The 18455-nt window shown below is 41.9% G+C and overlaps 1 protein-coding gene across 1 annotated transcript; it reads right to left on the bottom strand.

Annotated features, from left to right (window-relative positions):
* Positions 1-78: 78 nt before the first annotated feature.
* On the bottom strand, positions 79-17908 carry LOC125925140 (putative dimethylaniline monooxygenase [N-oxide-forming] 6). Its single transcript, XM_049633926.1, has 8 exons — positions 17678-17908; positions 12551-12739; positions 11018-11180; positions 9734-9876; positions 7642-7841; positions 4813-5168; positions 2752-2824; positions 79-1102 (listed from the first exon to the last, which is right to left on the bottom strand). The coding sequence occupies exons 1-8, from the start codon at positions 17807-17809 to the stop codon at positions 760-762; spliced, it is 1599 nt and encodes a 532-aa protein (XP_049489883.1). The 5' UTR covers positions 17810-17908; the 3' UTR covers positions 79-759.
* Positions 17909-18455: the final 547 nt, after the last annotated feature.

Here is an 18455-nt window from a genome sequence, read left to right as displayed (position 1 = left end):
ATATTATACTGGAGTTTCAGTGCAATAAGTCAAGAAAAAGATAAAAGACATCCAAGTTGAAATTGGAGAAGTAAAGCTATCTTTATTTTTAGACAACGTGATTATTTACGTAGGAAGCATTATGGGATCTACAAAAAAGTTACAGATGATTCAACAAAAGAACAAATGATCGCATTTCTATATGTTAGCAATAAACAACAGGAAATTAAAAAATGTTAAACTACCATTTATCATAACATCCAAAAATATGGAATACTTAGGATAAATCTGACCTAAGATGGGTAAGATCTATACACAAAAAACTACAAAACACTGCTGAGTGCAATTAAAGGTCTAAGTAAATGGAAAGATATACCATGTCATGGGTTGAAAGATTCAACATTGTTGTGATGTCATCTCTGCCTATGATGAAACACCCTTAAGAAATTTATTAAACTTTGTTCATCCTGCAAACCTGTGCTCACTCTCCTTCATCCCCCTTCTTCCTCATCTCAAGCATCTCCAAATTTGCCCATTCAGCATGTGAAAAGCCTTTTTAGAGTATAGATTCTCATCAGAAAAGGAAAGCCTGAGTATTTTCCATTTTTTTTTTAGCCTTTGAGTCAAATGGGCCAGAATTAATTTTTACATCTGCAGGAAAGCAAAGAGCAGCTCTGAGATTTTATGTATGCATATGTGTATATACCTATAATTAAGCTACATACATATCTGAATAATTAAACTTCTAGGCTAAACTCTGAGATGTAAAGGACTTTCTCATTAATAAAATGTAAGCCAAACGGCTAGCAAAAGCACTGAGAATGAAAGAATTCTGAGCAAATTATAAAAGTGTTGGGGTCTCTGAGCTTTCCCTACAGCTCTCATCCTGGTTGGCTTTACTGTCCTGTCCCATTGGGTCAGGATGGCATTTCTGGCTCCATCCCACTTCCCTGGTCCCATCAGTCGAAACTGGTATGGGCTGCAGGGACCAAAGTACACCTCCAAGGCCAGCTGGGGGTCAGTCAGGAAGAGCCATGGTATGTTAGGCTTGGCTCCTATGAAGGAGCCCAGCTCGTCCATGTACGTGATGTAATCTGTCTGCAAAGTCTGGCTCTGGCCAAACCTGAGGAAAGAAAAGAACATATGGGAATGAGGGGCACAGTAAATAAAGCACGAATTTCTTATTTTCTAGCTCAGAAAATAGCATTTTAGTCAGCAGCTCCAGGATTATCCCATTCCTCCCTTTTTCCACAACAATGAGTTTATCATTTGTTCTGTGGCTATAAATGTGTTGATTCATTTTTTTTCCTCCTTCCTAACCTCTATCTAAATTTGATGTCATTTGGTCTTCTGTGGCCTGGAGTGAAAGGACCCCAGGATGCCAAGGTGACGGATCAACTTAGTTTATTCTTTAACACATGATTATTCTTTACATGACCTTGCTTGGGATCTGCCCCAGTGTTAGATTTTTGGGGCAGGGCCTCATTTACTTTTAGGAACCCTGAAGAGCAGGCTACCATTTAAGAAATGCGGTTGACTTCGGGGCTTCTCCTTTCCCTGCTTCTTATTCCTATTGGCCTGTAATATAAAGGCTGGTAAGGAGAATGAGCTGCGTGAATGGTGAATAGGCGTGTCCACTTCGCAGAGCTGCCCTGTGAACTGGATGAGATGCAGGAGAGATTTTGTTGAGTCTGAAGCTTCCACCTCTACTCTCCTCTAGGTCCTTTGCCAGCAACTGTGTGGCAGAACTCTGGATGATGTGCTAGAGCTTGAAAGAAGAAAGAATCTTCTTACACAGACACCTCTTCATCCGAATAGGATTCATTATCTAATTATTCTTCCAACAGATTTTAATATAAAATTGGAAAAGAATTGATTTATATGGAAGTAGCTAACATAAAAAATACATTTAAATACGTGATGTCTAGCCACTTGAATGACTTTCTACAAATCCCCTTTATGGTGTACTTGAGAACACATGTTTGGATGAATCAGAAAGGAATGTTCTTTTATTTTTTATTTTATTTTTATTTTTTGAGAGAGAGAGAGAGCACAAATGGGGGAGGGACAGAGAGAGAGAGAGAGAGAGAGAGACAGACAGACAGACAGAATTCAAAGCAGGGTCCAGGCTCCGATGTGTCAGTGCAGAGTCCAATGTGGGGCTCGAACCCATGAACTGTGAGATCATGACCTAAGCCAAAGTCAGACGTCCAACCGACTGAACCACCCAGGTGCCCCGAAATGAATATCTTTTTAGAAGAAAATACTAGGGCAGGTGAACTCAGTTTGGTTCATCATTTGGTTTTCTGATTACAGTGCTGCCACTGCTCAGTTCCCAGCTAGTTAACTTGCTGGCAGACATGTGGCTGATGGGAAAGGACTTCTTGGAGACATTTGAGCTGGATAACATTTTGTTTAGGAGGCCTGTCCTCTGCATTGTGGGATGCTTTGCGGCATCCTTAGTTTCTACACATTAGATGCCAATAGCATGCCCTCCCCACTTGTGACAACCAAAAATGTCTCTGGACTTTGCCAAACGTTCCCTGGGGATCAAAATCACTCCCATGGAGAAACTACTCTAGAGTGTAGTTTGTACTATCCTACAGGTGACGTGTAATGACTATTATTTTCCTATCTCATACTGATTGATCATAGCAAGTGTTCCAAAAATGTGAATTTTGACTAGTAAAAATATTGTAAAATATATCAACATTTTCCTACATATAAAGGAAAATCTTATGGTTTGTTTCATTAGCAAGTACAATCTCTTACCACTTGAGTTTTTTCCCCATTTTCTCATCAATGTCATCCATCATTTCATTTGTAGTTGGCAAGGTGCATGAGTCTAGAAGAGAAATGGGGAAAGAAGTATTAAAAAAGATTTAAAAAAATCAGAAATATATAATGACACATGATGATTTTTTCATAGTGTTTTTTAAAATTTCTTTATTTTATTTTTTAATGTTTTTATTTATTTTTGAGAGAGAGAGAGAGAGAGTGAGTGGGGGTGGCCAGCAGAGAGAGGGAGACACAGAATCCGAAGCAGGCTTCAGTCTCTGACTGTCAGCACAGAGCCCGATGTGGGGCTCGAACTCACAAGCAGTGAGATCATGACCTGAGCTGAAGTCAGACACCCAACTGACTGAGCCATCCAGGCACCCCTGATTTTTTTGTAGTATTTATGAACTGTATCCCTAAAAGATTTTATATCAAGAGGAGCTGCCTTTGGTATCTTTAGTAGAATAACAATTTATAGAAATAAAGACTTGAGAGGTCAATGAACCCCCCTCTATAAATAGCAGGGCTGGCCTGCAGTGAGACAGTGGCAACAAAGAAGTTTGTAGCTTCAGATCACCTAATCTCATATTTCTGTGACATCCTGGAGGACCTAATCCCCAACATGCCTTAGATACACTTTATGTATACTAATATCATAACAGCTTCTTCATACTTCTTATTTGCATCCTCTTATTAAGAATTCTCTCCAGAAGTAATCTTCACTCTAAGGTACATGCCTATTAACATGGAACAGTGGAAGGACGCATGGGTTTTCCAGCATTAGCTTGCGGCCAGGAAGCATCAGAAAATTTTAGAGCTTTGCAATACGTTATCAGTGGAGGGGTCATCTGATTGCTGACTGTAGCTCTTTTGCCTTTGTCACCATGGCAGAAAGCTATTATGACATTCACAGTGCATGAATACTTCCTAGTCATTGTTAGCACCTTACCTCTACTGGTACGGTTGTGGTCAGATGTTTGCTAGAATTTTTGTCTGCTTTGATGTTGTGTCCCAAGTGCCAAGATGGAGCCTGGCACATAGTAGTTGCTCAATAAATATTTGCTGAATGAATAAATACCACCTTTTGTTTCATATACATTTCTTGGGCTTATGAACTGTAGCCATTTTTTTTTTTTTTTTTTTTTTTTTTTTGTAAAACCCCAGGTACTTGGCACTGTTGTTCCTTTAAGAGGAAAACACAATGCAAGTATTTTACAGAGGAACAACTTTGTAAAGGATTTCATAACAGGGATTATTTCAATAATGATCCTTTGTGTACATTTGAAATAGAAGCTTACTTACCCACAACATTTTTAGAAAACATCCATTCTAGGATTGTAACGTTTTCTTCATTACCTGTAAATTTATTACCTAAGTTTTTGTGGACAGTATGTTAGGTAAGGTATACCTATGTTGGCCAAGGTTTTCGGACCCTTGAATAAAAAGACACTTTAATAATGATCAATATGACTGAAGTAAATTAAATCTATATATTTGAGACATTGCCTTTCTCCATGTAATCCTCATGTTCTTGATTTCCTTACATAAGCATACTTGTAGACCCTAGAGTCTGGATTGGAGGGGGAGGAGAAGTAGGTGCATAGAGTAGGAGTGGCCTGCCATTGTTATTCTGACACAGTTTGATGCCAATCGGGTGCCCGCAACATCTACCAGGGCCCTTCTGACCTTCACAATGTATCTTGACATTGCAGTTATCCACTGCTGTCTTTCTCTTGCTTAAAGCCTTGCAAACTCCCTCCAATAGTCCCTCCAATCTCCCTATGAGCTCTTTAACAAAGCTCTTAAGGCCGTCCGTGTTCTAGTCTATCTCTCTGTTTCTTGCCACTCCCTGCCTCTGATTTATATTCCTGTACAGAACATCCTAAAACTTCCCCTATTTTAGCATCCCCCTGGCTCTATTTTAGGCTATCTAAGGTCACGGAGTGTGTCTTGTTCCCTTTAGATCCTGAGCACCTAGGACAGTACGTGGCATATAGAAGGTGCTCAGTAAACGTTCACTGACTAAATGGATAAAAGATAGAATGGTCGACCTACTTGCAAACACTTTAGCAGCCCAGCGAGCCTGGAGGTCAGCTGTGGGGATGGCAGCCCCAAGGGACTGGACAAGGCCAATCACAGCCAAGGTTGGCTTCTCCATTAGTGGGGGGAAGATGCCTTTAAACAAGGTGACCTCATTGTTTCTGCTTTTGATGATGGAGTCATCAAGGAAGGGGTAGGCATAATCATAGCCTGTTGCAAAGATGACGGAGTCGATGGCCTCAAACACAGTCCCATCCTCAAACACAGCCGAGGTCTCTGTGAACTCCTTCACATTGGGCTTGATGGACACGGTGCCACACAGGATGCGGGATGGGAGCTCATCGTTGAACACAGGCTCTTTTCGCAGGGAACTGTTCAGAAACAAGAGACAGACTTTTGCTGTAATGCACCAATTCCAAGAAATATCTGCAACAGTCCATAGCACTGGAACCAGATTTGAAGAGCTAAACATTAGCATGAGGACCTCTGAACTCTTCTCTTGTGGCAACTTTTTTTTTTACTATTGCCTGCAACAATCCTTAAGAATTCTGTCTGAGCTGCCTCTTTGGGTCCTTTGAAACTTGAAGATTCCCTTATGGGTACTTATACTATTTGGAGATTGGCCAAATAGATGACAATCAAACTAATTCCTAGACATAATCAGTGGTTAAGAATGCAGACTCTGGGAGACACCTGGGTGGCTCAGTCAGTTAAGTGTCTGACTTCGGCTCAGGTCATGATCTCACGGTTCATGAATTTGAGCCCTGTGTCGGGCTGCGTGCTGACAGCTTGCTTGGAGCCTGGAGCCTGCTTTGGATTCTGTGTCTCCCTCTCTCTCTTTGTTCTTCCTCCGCTTGCACTCTCTCTCTCTTTCAAAAATGAATAAAGATAAAAAAATAATAATAGAAAGGTTTATAATCAATCTCCATCTCTCACTAGTGACTACTCTGTATTTGTTTCCTTATGTGTAAAATGGGGATAGCGATAGAATCTACCTCATATGGTTAGAACTAAACGAACAATTACCCATAAAGCACTTAAAACAGTGCCTCTGCCTCATGCAAGTGTCATTATTATACGTGAACTATTATTATAAGTAAGGTCTTTGATTTGAGCAAATCAAATTGGCTGTGGCGAGCTGTTACACTGTCATGTGTGGCTTCCTTTCCACAGCTGTGGTCCTAAAAGAAAGTGTAACAACTTTAACACTGCACTTTGGTTGCCAAAATTCTGGGAGTGATGTGCTTTGCGACGACATTCTTCATTTTGACTCACCTTTCCTTTTGGGGCGTTTTGGAATGTACTCCAAGTATCTCAAAGACTCAGAAAGTTTATAAATCTTAGAATGTTCCTGTATACTTCCATATCTTTCTCTGCCTCTATCATTCTGGAACTTTGTCTCTTACCTTACCAGGTGACAAAAAGTAGGTCTCAGTAAAACCTGTTTTTATTCCCCCCACTCGAGGGAGGAGTGAGAAGGTGTTATCAAAACCTTAGGGTACTTGGAACCCTTTCTGAGAGGGAGCTTCATTCTTAGAATGAATGGATTTCCAAACCTATGTTTCGTTGTCTAAAGGGCAGAGTCAGACTATGATTTGCAGTTAGTCTTACAAGACCAAAAGTCTTCATCAGCTCAGGCTTTGGAGTGTCTATTACATTAAACAGAAGTTTAAATGCATGAAATCAACGTTTTTTGTTGGTTGGTTGGTTGGTTGGTTGGTTTTATCTTTAAGGATATAGTAGTCTGCCAGACTAAGTAGGATAAATGCTGTGGAGTGAGGGTCTGACTCTTAAACCTGGCATTTCCTATTTCAATTTACGGTTTCCTCTTACTTTGCCTCACCTGATTCTCTAACACAATGAAACCTTTCTTTGAAACGTTTTTAAGGATTTTATTTTCAAGTAATCTCTATACCCAACACGGGGCTCCCACTCACAACCCCGAGATCAAGAGTAGCATGCTCGCTGACTGCACCAGCCAGGCGCCCCCCCCTCCCCACAATGAAACATTTTTGCTAGCATGGGCCAAGATGAAATTTCTTAGTGAGTCCTTTCTTGTCTTAGCCACTCGAATATTTTTCTATGGACGTACTGATTCTTCTACTTAGAGTGCCTTTCTAATTAGCAGGTGTCAGGCTCTGTGTCTACAGAAAAATAAATAAACCAAAGCTTGTTAATTTTACTGGCTACATCAGTTTTGTGAATCTCCACTGCTTTCCATGTTCCATGCCTCCTGACTGTCCTGCTAACATTCCAATCTTTCCACGGTGGAAGAGGTGTGTACTTTCATTCTGAGGTTTTCTACTTTCTGAGACATGTCGATTAATACCACTTGGTTAATTGCTCCTTGCAAGCGTATTAGAATATCCGAGACTAGTAAGAACCAATATCTGTAAAGCTTTATAGTTTACAAAATGCCTTATATGTTTTTATCTTGCTGCATACCACAATAGTCTTGAGGACTAGGTATTAAAATTGCGATCCCCATTCATTTACAAGCATGGATGAGGTATTTCTCAAAAGAACAATTCATGAGACGGTTCTGCCCTCAAAATTCTATGCTTTAGCTTGGAGCTACCATAAATGAATCTGTCATGTCAGGGGGATCTAGTGCCCCGCTCCTTGGCCTTTTGTACTCTCCCATATTTCTTTCTCCGCCAGAGACATTTCGATACGATTTTCAACCCATACGTGCTCTCTGGGTATACTGTGCCACTCATGCAGTCCTCGGTTTCATCTCAACAACCTCAGTGAGACAGCTAAAGTAAGATCTAGAGAGAAAGAGTTCAACTGAAGCGAGTGCCCCGCTTTTTTAAGTGATAAAATACGTGTTACTTGTAGTACCCATTTAAAGGCATCAGGCCGAAGTTCTCATGCTTAAACCACGTGTTCATCTTCTTCACGTATAACCAGTCAGAGACAAATGAAGGCAGGGCATTCCGGAGAAAGGATGCAAAGCGGGTAACATACACCATGTCCCAAGGGTAGCCATTGTCCCAAACCCGGCTCATGACCCAGGAGCCACTTCTGGTACTGATAACGACCTGGTGGGGAAGGCAACATAGACTTCAGTGTCACACTGTAGGAAACAAGCAGATATGACACAATGGACGTGTTTTATGGACATCTCCGTGCATTGCCCTCCATATCCAGGCGGAAGCATTTTTATTTATTTATTTTTTAAATATTTTTGGGGGCACCTGGGTGGCTCAATCGGTCAAGTGTCCAACTTTGGCTCAGGTCATGATCTCGCGGTTCGTGAGTTCGAGCCCCGCCTTGGGTTCTGTGCTGACAGCTCAGAGCCTGGAGCCTGCTTCGGATTTTGTGTCTCCCTCTCTCTCTGCCCCTCTCCCACTTGTGCTTTCTCTCTTTCTCAAAAATAAATAAACATTTATTTATTTTTTTATAAATAAACATTTAAAAAAAGAAATATTTTTAAAGTATATATATATGTGTGTGTGTGTGATATACGTATATTCACACACATACACATACACAAAGAGAGAGACAGAGAGAGAGAAGGCACATAGGGTAGGGACAGAGAGAGAGGGAGGGAGAATCCCAAGCAGTCTCCTCACTGTCAGCACAGAGCCCAGCCCCATGAACCTTGAGGTCATGATCTGAGCTGAAACCAAGAGTCAGCTGCTTAACCGACCGAGACTCCTAGCCACCCCTGGAAGAAGCAATTTCAGAGAGTTGGGTCAGGATGAATCTCCTATGACTGAGACTAGGTAGAGATGGAACTACTCTGTCTCTCCACCCAAGAGGGCGAGTGCATAGTTGTTGAAATAATGAGAACCTGACAGCCGGGAACAAGAGAGCTGTGTATTCAGTTGTGACAGGTTTAATCTTCACAGACTCAGAGACATGATGGTAGGCCTGGTGGGGACCAGCCAATCCAAGGCCTCAGTGGGGGTGGGTGGTTGAGGGTAGTTGCTGGGTTGGGTGGGAGAAACATAGCTAAATCTCTACCTGAAATCAGGCTGAGGAGAGGTCAAGAAGTTAATTCTGTTCTTTGTCTGAAGTTTTCTCTTCCAGTCCTTCTGTGCCCACCTCATGACCTTGTCTGGACACTCAGACCATGGCAGCTGCCTCAGCCCTGAGAGCTACTTGTCTCTTATGCCACTTTTGTGATAACCCGAGGGAGTTTGACACCAAAAATGTCATTAGGTTTTATTCCGTTTAAGAATTTGTTTACTGAAGACCTATTTCCTTAAAAATAGGTTAAGCTCTTTAAGGTCTGTTGGTCATGGATGATTCAGCATAGAGTCCTCTGGGAAGCCTCCCTTGACTTCATCCAGGCTAAGTTAGGTTCTCTTTTCATGGTGCGGCCACACCTAATGTCACGGAAGGCTTATTACCTCCGTTCGTGAAGGTCTGTGTACCTGTCCTCCCACCTCCACCCACTGACAGCTCCTGGAAGTCAGAAATAGTCTGACTTATTTCCGTGTTTATTGCTAGTCTGACATAGTTCTGGCATATAACAGGTGCCCAGTATTTGTTGAGCACTGGCTATTAAACGGATAGAAGACGGTGGGAACAAAATCTTCTATATCTCAGACCTCCAGAATGATAAGCAAAACACCTTTTGCATGGTAAGAACTATGATAAGAACTACTGCTAAATAAATAAAGGCAGATCCTGACTAGCAACCAGTTTGCTGGGAGGTGAGCAGAACATAAAATTAAAACAAAACAATGCACTCATGTATGTCTACACACGTACACTTACCTCTGGTTCCGGTAGAACGCGCTTCCTTGCTAGCATGGGCCACGTTACCTTGCTTCACAGGGACCATGTCTCTAGTCCTCCTCGATTCAATGGGCATATGCCACAGGTGGATCCCTTGTAGTATGACGTGTGAGCACGAGCCTCAGCGCCCAAGCTGTTGATTCAATAGCACACCCGTACCCTAAGTTTGTTTCCCGAAGTGTACCTGTGTAGCCAGACGGCTGAGCTCAACAGCAATGTCAGATCCTGAGTTCCCCAGGCCGATGACAAGGACCCTCTTCCCCTTGAAGGCGTCCGGGCCTTTATAGTCCCTGCTGTGGAGATAGTGGCCTTGAAACTGGTGTAGGCCTAAGTGGAACATGAGGAGGGATTTGAGCTGATTTTCAGAAGACATGGTGAAGACTCACTTTTTCAATTTTTTTTTTAACTCCTGTTATCAGTCTTAATTTTGAAAAACAGTTTCCTAGTTGAAACGCATCTATCCTTTTTGACACTAAACCCCCAAATAGGTACTTACAGTGCCTTAAAAACCTATGATATGGGAACTTCTATTTTGATAATAATAACTAATATTTATTGAGTGCTTACTGTGGGCTAGGATCTATATGCTTAAACAAACACTTAATCTTGATAACATCTCTGTATGGCAGACATCATTAACTTTTAAAAGATAAGGAAGTCGAGACAAAGAAGTTAAGTGACTTGTCCAAGATCATAAGCTAAGGAACTAGTGGAATAAGAGGTTGAGCCCAAGTGTTCTAAGCCTAAATATACTGCCTCTTAACCTTCATGCTTTCCATCTTCTATTCTCCCTGAATCTCTACTTATTCATGTATTTATTTATAAATATTTTCTACATTTTATTTTAAAGTAATCTCTACACCCAATGTGGGGCTTGAACCCACAACCCCGAGATCAAGAGTCACACATTCCACTGACTGGGCCAGCCAGGTGCCTCTGGGTGCCTCTTTTAATTATCTCGGCCTGTGAACATCATGGCTTGAGATCAGAACTCTAATATTTTAGAGTAGACCTGTGTTCCTATTGTAATGGAGGAGGAAGGAAGGAGAGAGTGAGGTTACCTGTGTATTATATTTATTTGATGTTTGGTGCTTTTGCATACTAATGGAGTGTGCCACTACACACACACACGCGCGCGCGCGCACACACACACACACGCACACACACACATACTCACTGAAATTTCTAAAGTGAATTTGCAAAGTGTGGATATAGATGACATTTAAAAACCCTTCCTCCATAAGGACCTGTATCGTCAACTGATCTCTGACTTGCAGCTTCTTGATTCTTTTAGCGTAAGGGTTCAGGAGAACAATGATTTCTGTATTTATCATCAGACTTAAAAATTTGGTTTTGAAATCTTTGGAACCTTAAGAATAATCATTATGGACAGTCTATGGAAAGATCTAGCTCAACCCTTGGTGCTTGTGTATAAATCCCCAGACTATTATACATTTTCCAAACTTACCAGGAAAAGAATCAGTTGGTAGATTGGGGTATACGTGATGTCCTGAACAAATCATTATAGCGTCAAAAATAGTAGATTCCTGTTTCCCATCCTTTTCTGAAACAACTTCCCATTGTCCAGTGACTAAGAAGCTGGGACATTTCTTTATGCTAGAAACCAGGGTCTTAAAGAAAACCAGAAAGAAATTCCTTCTATTTACAATTCTGTGGGTTTTAATTTTCTTGCAGTGTTTCTGCAGAGGAAGTAATTGTTATGAGCTTGCCTGATTGTTGAGAAATATAGGGAGGACATTAAAACAAGGAGTCACAGTGAATCTTCAAATCTTCCAAGGAAAATCACTCACTGGGGCCTATTTACTTTTGTGACATCTAGTTAATAGATTTGGGGTAAATTACACTGAATCTTGTGAAAGAGGCCATGTCATTTGCTTCCTGCCATCCTCTACTGAAATTCATGGCCTCTTTCTCTCTGACCTCGTTTTCTATCAATTCCATAAATGTGGGAATGTCTCAGGGTTCAATCCTTATTTCTCCGTGGTGACATACACTCTCCCTTGGAAATATTAGCCACTTCCATAGTATGACTATTTATGTAAATAAGTGTGAAATCATATTAAATTAAATATAATAAATAAAATAATCATAGATAAGTGAAATTATATTAAATGTAATCACAATTCATGATATGGTTGATTATTTTTCTCACTACATATATGTGCTTTGGATTTCACAGTCATGAACCGAGGTTAAGACCTGTGAGCAAACATGAAGTATTATTGTTATTTGCAGAGAGCGCATCTCTGCCTTAACTGCTGTGTCTCCTCATCTAAGAAACTAAGTGGGTGAAGGATGAGGGCAATGGCTGTATTATTCATTCATATTTTACTCTCCTTATAATGGCAGAACTTCTGAAGAATGGCACGTTTTCTTGAACCACAACTCATCGGCCTTGAACCCACAGAAATCTAAATATGGACTAGACAGTCTGGGATTGTTTCTTTTTTTTAAATTTTTTTTTTCAACGTTTTTTTTTTTTTTTTAATTTATTTTTGGGACAGAGAGAGACAGAGCATGAACGGGGGGAGGGGCAGAGAGAGAGGGAGACACAGAATCTGAAGCAGGCTCCAGGCTCCGAGCCATCAGCCCAGAGCCTGACGTGGAGCTCGAACTTGGACCGCGAGATCGTGACCTGGCTGAAGTCGGACGCTTAACCGACTGCGCCACCCAGGCGCCCAGATCTGGGATTGTTTCTAACACGTGACAGTGTATGGGGTGGAACATATGCTATGATAGTATAGGCTTCTCCAGTATCTGCGATGATATTCTAAAAGTTCTCGGACACTAGTGGAGGACATTTTTAGGGGTGAGAAAGCACAGTGCATGAATACTTTATAATCCGAACCAACATTTGATTGGTGAGCTGGCCAAACATGGAGCTCTGATTTCTGTAACGGAAGTCTGTATCCTTGCTTCCCACCCCCCTCCAACCGATAGACATACTGGGATCAACAGCACAAGGTGTTAAGACCCTTACCTCAAACTGTATATATCTTAAAAGATTCTTCTTTTGGGCAAATGTCTTTATGTATTCCTGGAGTTTGCTGTGGTGCATGTAGTTGGGGTAATCATCAGGATAAGGGAAGTCTGGAAAGCACATCATCTCTTTGGAAGAGTTGGTGAATACCGACTGGTAAATGCTGGCTCTGCCCTCTTCGGCGTGGTCCTAGGAAGAGGAAGAAAGCTTAAAAGGGAGGCCAAGGATGATGTTTCCCTCAGTGAAAACTCAAGTGTTGGTCGACTGAAACCGTTTTCATGTGTATAAAAAAGACATGAAAACAATTCACACTTCTCTGTGAGATGCAGCAAAGAAAGCCTTTAGCACAGCACCTGGCGCAGAGCTGGGACCCTACACCTTAGTTCTCTTCCTCGAATTACCCCCATGTTACATCTGTGTCTGTAGTCCCGTAGTGTTTTCTTCCTTTTTCCAGTCACAGCGCCGGTTCTGATCTCACGGTCATGTTAAAGGAACACAATTAAATGGTCCAAAGGAGGGTGCAGTTTTTAGTCTATTCGATCGGCTGTTTGATTCGAACACTTCACTTGAAGTGGAGGGTTTATTCATTTGGCATAATCAGTCCCCCTTAGATTCCTGCGTGCCACCTCGTTCACCTCCTCCCCGCCCCCCAGGATTTCTGATTCAGTGTGTCTAGCGGGGAGCCTGAGAATCGGCATTTCCGATAGTTGCAGGCGATGCTGATGCCGCTGGTCCGGGAACCGCACTTTGAGAACCGCTGCTCTCTTGTGGATGAACTCCGTGCTGGCGGACCTCCCTAACCACCAGTTAGTGGCACTTGCTCCTCACCGAAGAGACGCAGGAAACCAGGAGCCTCAGAACTTGTATCACATCTTGCCACTTCGTTATGGAGCCGCTATGTGATTGAAAACTGGCTTCTTTTTGAGAAGTAGTTGAAGGCTAAATGGAAAACAAACATTTCCTCTCTGCTGTAAGGGCAGGATAAAAATTCACACGATGTGCTGCCTTGAAAATACATTAAAAAGCTGGCAGCCTCCGCTTCCCCCAAACCCAAAGGAACCTTCATGAAATGTGGGAACGGGATGGAATGACATGTTCCTGCCGGATTCAGGACATCAATCATCCTCCAGCCCCAAACTGACCTCTGGAAGATACAGACCAAAAGTGCTGGAATGGTTGAGAGGCTTGTGTCTGGGGCTGGGGTGGGGGTGGGGGTGGGGACGGGGGCTGCCTGAGGCCCCTGTTTGGCTTTAGGTTGGGATGAAAACTTCCTCTATTCACGGTTGCTGTGTTTTTCATAAGTAGCCAGGCTCAGAGATGTTAACGTTCTTAAGCCTCACTCTGAAATTTCTGCGACGATCCCAAAAAGGGTGACAGCTTGTGCCTGGTGGATTTTCAGGTTTGAGTCTTTCCCGTTCACCCACAGCCCGACCTTTGGTTGGTTGTTGTGAGAAGGAGAAGTGAGCAGAAGGAGTGAGGGGAGGGAAGGCGGGCTTCAGGCAGGGGTCTGGTTAAAAAAATGTAAGACTCCGCTCTGGGAAACAGAGTGGATAAGACCTTGGATTATTTCCATCATTAATGAATTTCTGCTCTTTCGCCTCCTGACCCCAGCCGATCCGATCATAACAGAGTGAAGAGTATGTACCCGACAGCTCCTTGGAATTTCCCCTGACAGGCTGTTCTACAAACAAAGGAAAATGCTTGTGTTATATAACAACAGACAATTGCTCCAGAGAGCTCGTATTTCCAGTTTCTGCTTGTGGCGTAGTTTAAGTGGCTGGTGAGCAAGTTAAGCTCAGACTCTGCCTCTGGCTGAGAGGGCTTGCCCTAGACCCAGAGATCCAAGCAGCTGCGGTCACGTTGTCACAGCCTGTGTTGGGTTATAGCTGCATCTGTGTCTTGTCTTTCCCGCTAGAACATAACCAACAGGGGGGCGAGGTCAGAGGCTAACTCGAGAATGTTGTGCACGCATGTCAAGCAGTCTGGCTTGATCTTCTTTCAGACTCTGCCTGTCAATCCCACTTCTGCTTGTCTAAAGATACCCTCAAGGTCCAGCTCCAAAGTTGCCCCCTTCGTCATGCCTTTCCTTGCCTCTCTCTCACCAACCTGAAGTCATCCCTTACCTCTACCAAGCTCTGATTGACTTTACTGCCCGAATCGCATATTCGCACATATTACGGTCATTCTGAGACTTGTTTTCTCTGATTTTAAAAAGCTGGCTGCCTGCTATACCTCTTATCTGCAGCTGTACCTAACATTGTACCCTATCCATAGTGTACTCTGAATGTATTTGTTGAATAAATGAGTGGATGAGTGGAACAAAAGTCCAGGGAGTTCTGGTTCCATTGTTTTCCCCTTTTGCAATCAAAATAATACCCACCTATTGTACACGGCTTGTTGAACAACTTGTTAATTAATCTTTTGAGGACACAAGGCCTTAATATTGGAGGATATGGAACTAAAACATGCTCGCATTCAGCCTGCTAGTGTTTAAGTCTCATTTGGTTTCCGTTTTGCAGAAAAAGCACGTGGTGAAAAGTTCAGAATTATCAGGTGTCTTTCTTCCAAAATACCTTCTGCCTAACAGGACTTGCAAGATAAAAGCTTACGTAACCCATTTTTCAAAAATCCCTTTCTAAACATGCATCGAACCCAGCAGGTTTTCTTGGAAAAGAAGAGAAGGGTTCACCTTTTGGCTATAAGGCGAATGGTGCAGATATAATGTCTTCATGCCAAGTATGTATCACCTATATCCAATCACAATGGCCGAGAAATTCAGGACAGAAAGATAGAAGTTTCCCCGACCTGTCTTCCACAATTAGAGTATTTTTATGTATTTACATCCCCACAGGGTCTTTGAGTATAATTCTTATAACCAGTGACCTATGGAAGAAAGATACCCATCTTGTGGATAACCTGGAGACTGATTTTGCATTTTACTCATCTGTCATATATTGCTTCCTTAAATAAATGTTGTGATCTGGCTGCACTGGTTAACTTACAAATTCCCGGATATACCATGTTCACTGCCTCCCCATGCCTTTCATGCTGGTCCCTTCTACCGAGAAACCTCTCCCACTGGGTACTGGCACACTGTTGGTGACCGCATGTCCATGGGGTGCCATTCACAGACTACAGTGGAAATGGCACTCTGGAGTTATGTCACATAGTGGTCCTCTACGTTCCTTGTCTGAGAACACCCGTCAAGTCTCAGCCAAGTACTCTCCCTGCAGGAAGTGTCCCTTGACCTGAGAACATTTCAGTAGCCACCCCCCACCCCATCTCCTAAATCTCAAAGCACTTGTTCATTAAGTTGACCATCACCAAGGGCTGTCTCATTATTGTAAAGTATTATAATCTCTTATTTGAAATTCATAGGGCCAGATATATTTTGGAATCTGTAGATTTTTGGATTTTTCTCCATAACACTTCTAGTGAGAAGTGGGACAGCACCCTATCATCAGACACAAGAAAATTTCTGCAGTGAAACACAAAGTGGGACAAATAAAGATTATAACTAGCCCAATGTCAATTCAGCTCACGTTTTCTGATCTTATGACTTCAGGAAAGGTTTTGCCATCAAATGAATTTTTGCCGATCTTTCTATCAAAGGATTGTGGACCTGTGTTATGGCTTGTTTCACCAAATGGATTGGAAACCATTTATGTAAAGTAATTATGTCATGCATTTGTCATCCCAGTACCTAGCACAAAACTCTGCCAAAATAGATATTCAAGCAGCATTTAATTGTTGCTAATGAGATCATGGAGAACCATTTCATGATTTAGGCTAAGCTGGTCACATCTCCCTGAGCAAATGTAAATAAAGATAATTGAATCCTTAAAAAAATAACTTTTGGGGTGCCTGGGTGGCTCAGTCTGTTAAACACCTGACTCGATTTTCACTCAGGTCATGATTTCACAGTTCTTGTGATCGAGCCCCGTATTGGGCTCTGCCCTGATGGTGTGGAGGCTGCTTGGGATTCTCTGTCCCCCTCTCTCTCTGCACCCACCCTCTCAAAAATAAATAAATAAACATCTTCTTTAAAAAATAATTCTTGATCATTTCCTAATGGAGATGATCTTATATCTCATATAATACTTTCAGGATTATAGGACCTCACAAATTAAAAAAAAAAAAAAAAGACTCTTGAGATGAATACAAAGATGCCTTAAGTTAGCACTGGTATATTCTACTAGAGCAACTTGTTGTTGTAGGTTGGGCAAGCACTGAGACCAAGACAGAATTTGGCTATAAGGTGAATGGTATGGATATAACGTCTTCATGCCAAATATATATCGTCTATATCCAATCACAATGGCTGAGACATTCAGGACAGAAAGGATAGAAGTTTCCCCAATGTGATTTTCAAAATTTAAACATGTTTTGTATAGTGAATATTTACTAATTATATCATTTGTCCAACCATGAGCCTGTATGGCAAAGACAAATCAGTTTTTTCTTTGGTTTTGGAGTTGGTTGGAGTATTCAATAACCACACACACAACACACACAGTCATTGTTTATCATAACTTACAGTGTCTTTCTGATAGACATGCGGTAATTATAGAATCACATCCCATTTCAGTTGGAAGGCATTTTAAAGGAAACTTAATTTCCAGCCTCAACATCTGACAAATGAGCATTTGAGGTCCAGAAAGAAAAAAGCAACTTGCCGAAAATTAATCTTTCCGGAAAACCTAAGAGTTGAAACTAACTGAGAACTTCTGATCTTGGTCTACCTTTCTCCTTTTCTTTTTCTTTTCTTTTTTAATCCCCTTTATGTTCCTAGGATTTCTCAGCAATAGGGAACAGGGATAGATTCCATTCATTTACATGGGGGAGGCAGTGGTGCATTTTTGTTTTTGTTTTTGTTAGAAATTACCGACATTAGCACCCTTTACAGCCTGGAGATCTGGACTCTGTTACACAGGTAACATTGTTTTATGAGTTGGTATGAAGTAGTTTTGAGTGATTGGACATTAGCATGATGGGAGAGAGAAGATTTTACTTTCCAGATCTGGAGCTTTTGTGACCTTCCTCCCAAGTCTGAATAGAACCGATCAGATTTGGTTTGCAGAACCACCCATCTCCCTTCTGTTGATATTCCAGTGCTTTCCCACTCACCAAGAATTTCCACAGGCCTCCAATATCATTGCTCCTCTCAAAGCAGGTGGGTTCCAGCCCCTCTTCCAGGCAGCACCGGATGGAGGCCAAGCCACTGACACCAGCTCCGACGATGGCCACTCTCTTCCCCATGATCACCAGGAGGAGGGTCTGGAGATAGCTTCTTCAGAAGAGTGTCCCTGAATACTTAGGATTTTTCGGTAGGAAGAACCAGCCAAGGTTTATGGGTCAGGATCCTCACCTTACGACAAGAAGACATAATGCACATTAACAATTTATACTCACTAATTTTTTACCACTCTTGCTATTGTATGATACCAAATCTGGTTTCTTCTCCAGCTTATTTGAGACACCCCAAATGGCAGAATCAGGGAATGCTGGAGCAGGAAGGACCTTAAAGTTCATCAGTCTAATGCTCTCAAGTACAAATGCAGCAATAGTCACTCCTAGAAGATTAGAAATTGTTTCTTTGACATCTTGCAGCTAACAAGCAAAGGAGTTGGAGTCAGAACTCAAGCCTTCTGCATGAAATCCACTGTTCCAAATCACCCCTACTCACTTTGAATGCTTGGCTCTACGGGGTTTAGTCTTAATGCACTGCCTTCCTTTCCTCAGCGAGCCCGCAGTGCTTTAAGTGTAGAAAAAAATGGCTTTTAACATTGTCTTTTCATGTAAAAATTGAGGAAGGGGGAGGAGTTATTAGTCTTAAAGTAGAAATTCCTTTTTTTTTTTTAATTTTTCATGACGTAGAACCCTGCTAAAGAGGAGGACTGAGTGT

Source organism: Panthera uncia, chromosome F1, assembly GCF_023721935.1.
Source record: "Panthera uncia isolate 11264 chromosome F1, Puncia_PCG_1.0, whole genome shotgun sequence".
NCBI classification, from domain to species: domain Eukaryota; kingdom Metazoa; phylum Chordata; class Mammalia; order Carnivora; family Felidae; genus Panthera; species Panthera uncia.
Note: the sequence above shows the minus strand (reverse complement) of the source record. Positions and strands in the feature narration are given on the sequence as shown.